General features: G+C 46.6%; 1 protein-coding gene across 1 annotated transcript in view; it reads right to left on the bottom strand.

The window, feature by feature from the left end:
* Positions 1-1,926: 1,926 nt before the first annotated feature.
* Positions 1,927-2,169, bottom strand: part of LOC116091775 — a 3,448-nt gene continuing 3,205 nt past the window's right edge. Inside the window, exon 3 of the mRNA XM_031373247.1 lies at positions 1,927-2,141. Within this exon, the coding sequence (XP_031229107.1) occupies positions 1,940-2,141 (202 nt within the window). The 3' untranslated portion in view covers positions 1,927-1,939. The remainder of the gene's footprint in view (positions 2,142-2,169) is intronic.

Below are 2,169 nucleotides of genomic sequence, written 5' to 3'. Positions count from 1 at the left end.
AAGTGCACTGCACAGGGAGGCGTTACCTCTGAGGCACCAAGGAAGAGGGTAGAGAGAGTGTGTGTGTGTGTGTGTGTGTGTGTGTGTGTGTGTGTAATAGGGACTTAAAATGCTCTTTTGTTCGTTTCAGGCAGAGTCTCACTTTATATAGCCCAGGAAGACCTGGAGTTCATTATGTAATCAGGCTGACTTTGAACTCTGAGCAATCCTTCTGCCTCAGGTTTCCAAATCCTGAGATAACAAGAGTAAGCCACCTCAAATAGTTATATTGGGGATCAAACTCAGGGCTTTATACATTCTAGGCAATTCTTCTACCTGCAGAGTGATAGCTGAGCCCTAAAAATAATAACGTGTGATGGATGTATGCATGCATTTATGTGGATATTGCACATGTGTTTTAAAGCTAGAGGTCAATCTGGCTCTTTGATTTTTTTTTTTTTTTTTTTGGTTTTTCGAGACAGGGTTTCTCTGTGTAGCCTTGGCTGTCTTGGAACTCACTCTGTAGACCAGGCTGGCCTCGAACTCAGAAATCCACCTGCCTCTGCCTCCCAAGCGCTGAGATTAAAGGCATGCGCCACCAACGCCTGGCTCCTCTTTGAATTTTCATTTCTAAAATGTCTATTTGTGTGTATGTCTGCACATATGTGTGCTAGTGTAAGCTGTGTGCATACACAGAGGCCAGAGGGCTCTGCTTTTCCCTGTCACTCTCTTTTTATTCCTTTGAAACAGTCTCTTCCTCAACCTTAAGCTCTTGATTTCTCAACTGTCCCCTCAGAGCTGGAGTTGTAAGTGTGCTTGGGATCTGCCTTGTTTCAGCTGAAGGAATGCTCTGGCATTCAAACTCACCTCATTCATTGCAACGATGGGCTACCTTTCCAGTCCTTACACCGTCATTTTTGAGTCAAGGTTTGGCTCCAACTAAGCCTGCAGCTCATCCATTCAAGTAGGCTGACTGGAGGATGAGTCCGGGGACCTACCTTCACACCCCATCCTTCCCACAGGTTCCAGGTCACCTTGACCAGGTTTTATTCCGGTACAGGGGATCCAAACTCAGGTCCTCATGCTTGCATGGTAGACACTTAACTAAATCATCTCCCCAACTCCATGACCTTGCGTGTTTGTGTGCATGTGCTAAAAACGTTAAAAGTTATGTACCAGGTAAGGCTGCCATTGCAAGTCACTACAGTGTCACCTTTTTGGGCAGAGCCAGCTAGATGAGGCAGATGTTCTGGGCTGGGTAGGAGTTTGGAGCCTGTTCTGTTTACTTCTCTCAGCTGGCTGTAGCTGGCTGACAAGGAGACCTAGGATGGTGGGGGAGGGGGAAGGTGGAAGGGTGTTGCTTTATCGCATTTACAAAACTGGGCTGCTGATGCTTAGAGCTCAGTCTGAATAGCTCACCACAGCACCAGCTGCCCAGGCAGCCTTACTCCCACCAGATAACATCTTTAATATCTAGGAGGAAATGAATTCCCTGCCTGGGCTGCCTGCCTGGCCTTCCTGTCTTCTTCTTGCCAGCTTTTGTGGATTGCTTCTGCAGCGGGGTACAGGGGCGCTGGAGCTGAATCTAGCATGTGAGCCTACCCTGCCCCCTCCCCCTTTCTCTGCCCTTCCTTTGTCCTTTTGAGACAGGCTGGCCTCAGGTTTGGGTGGCTTCTCCGGCTTTGGCCTGGGATTCCAGGTACGAGCCACCATGCCCAATCCTGGCCACAGGTAGAGCTCTGAGGACAAGTTTTGAGACAACCTTCAGGAATCAGTTTTCTTTCCACTGTGTGGTTTCCAGGAATCAAACTCTGGTGAACTGAGGCGCTCACCCTCAGCAGCCAGCACCCTCACCTACCCAAAGGTCTCACCGGCCCCCCCTTTTTTTTTGAAATAGACTCTTGTGTTACCTTGTGCCCCATAAATATGCGCAATTACTATATGTTCATTTTTGTTCATTTTATTTTTTATAGATGTCAATTTTTCTTACAGATTCATTGCTCTCTCTGTATTTTATTCTATTAAGAGTTTCCTCACATTTAAAATGAAGGAATGATTGCCTATATACATGAAAACCCCTAGGATTTCTTCCATCAAAATTACTTGTGAAGCCAGGCACACGTCTTTGAGTTCCAGGACAGCCAAGGCTATACAGAGAAACCCTGTGTCAAAAAACCAAAAAAAAAAAAA

The sequence above is a fragment of the Mastomys coucha genome, unplaced genomic scaffold (assembly GCF_008632895.1).
Source record: "Mastomys coucha isolate ucsf_1 unplaced genomic scaffold, UCSF_Mcou_1 pScaffold15, whole genome shotgun sequence".
Taxonomy (NCBI): domain Eukaryota; kingdom Metazoa; phylum Chordata; class Mammalia; order Rodentia; family Muridae; genus Mastomys; species Mastomys coucha.
Note: the sequence above shows the minus strand (reverse complement) of the source record. Positions and strands in the feature narration are given on the sequence as shown.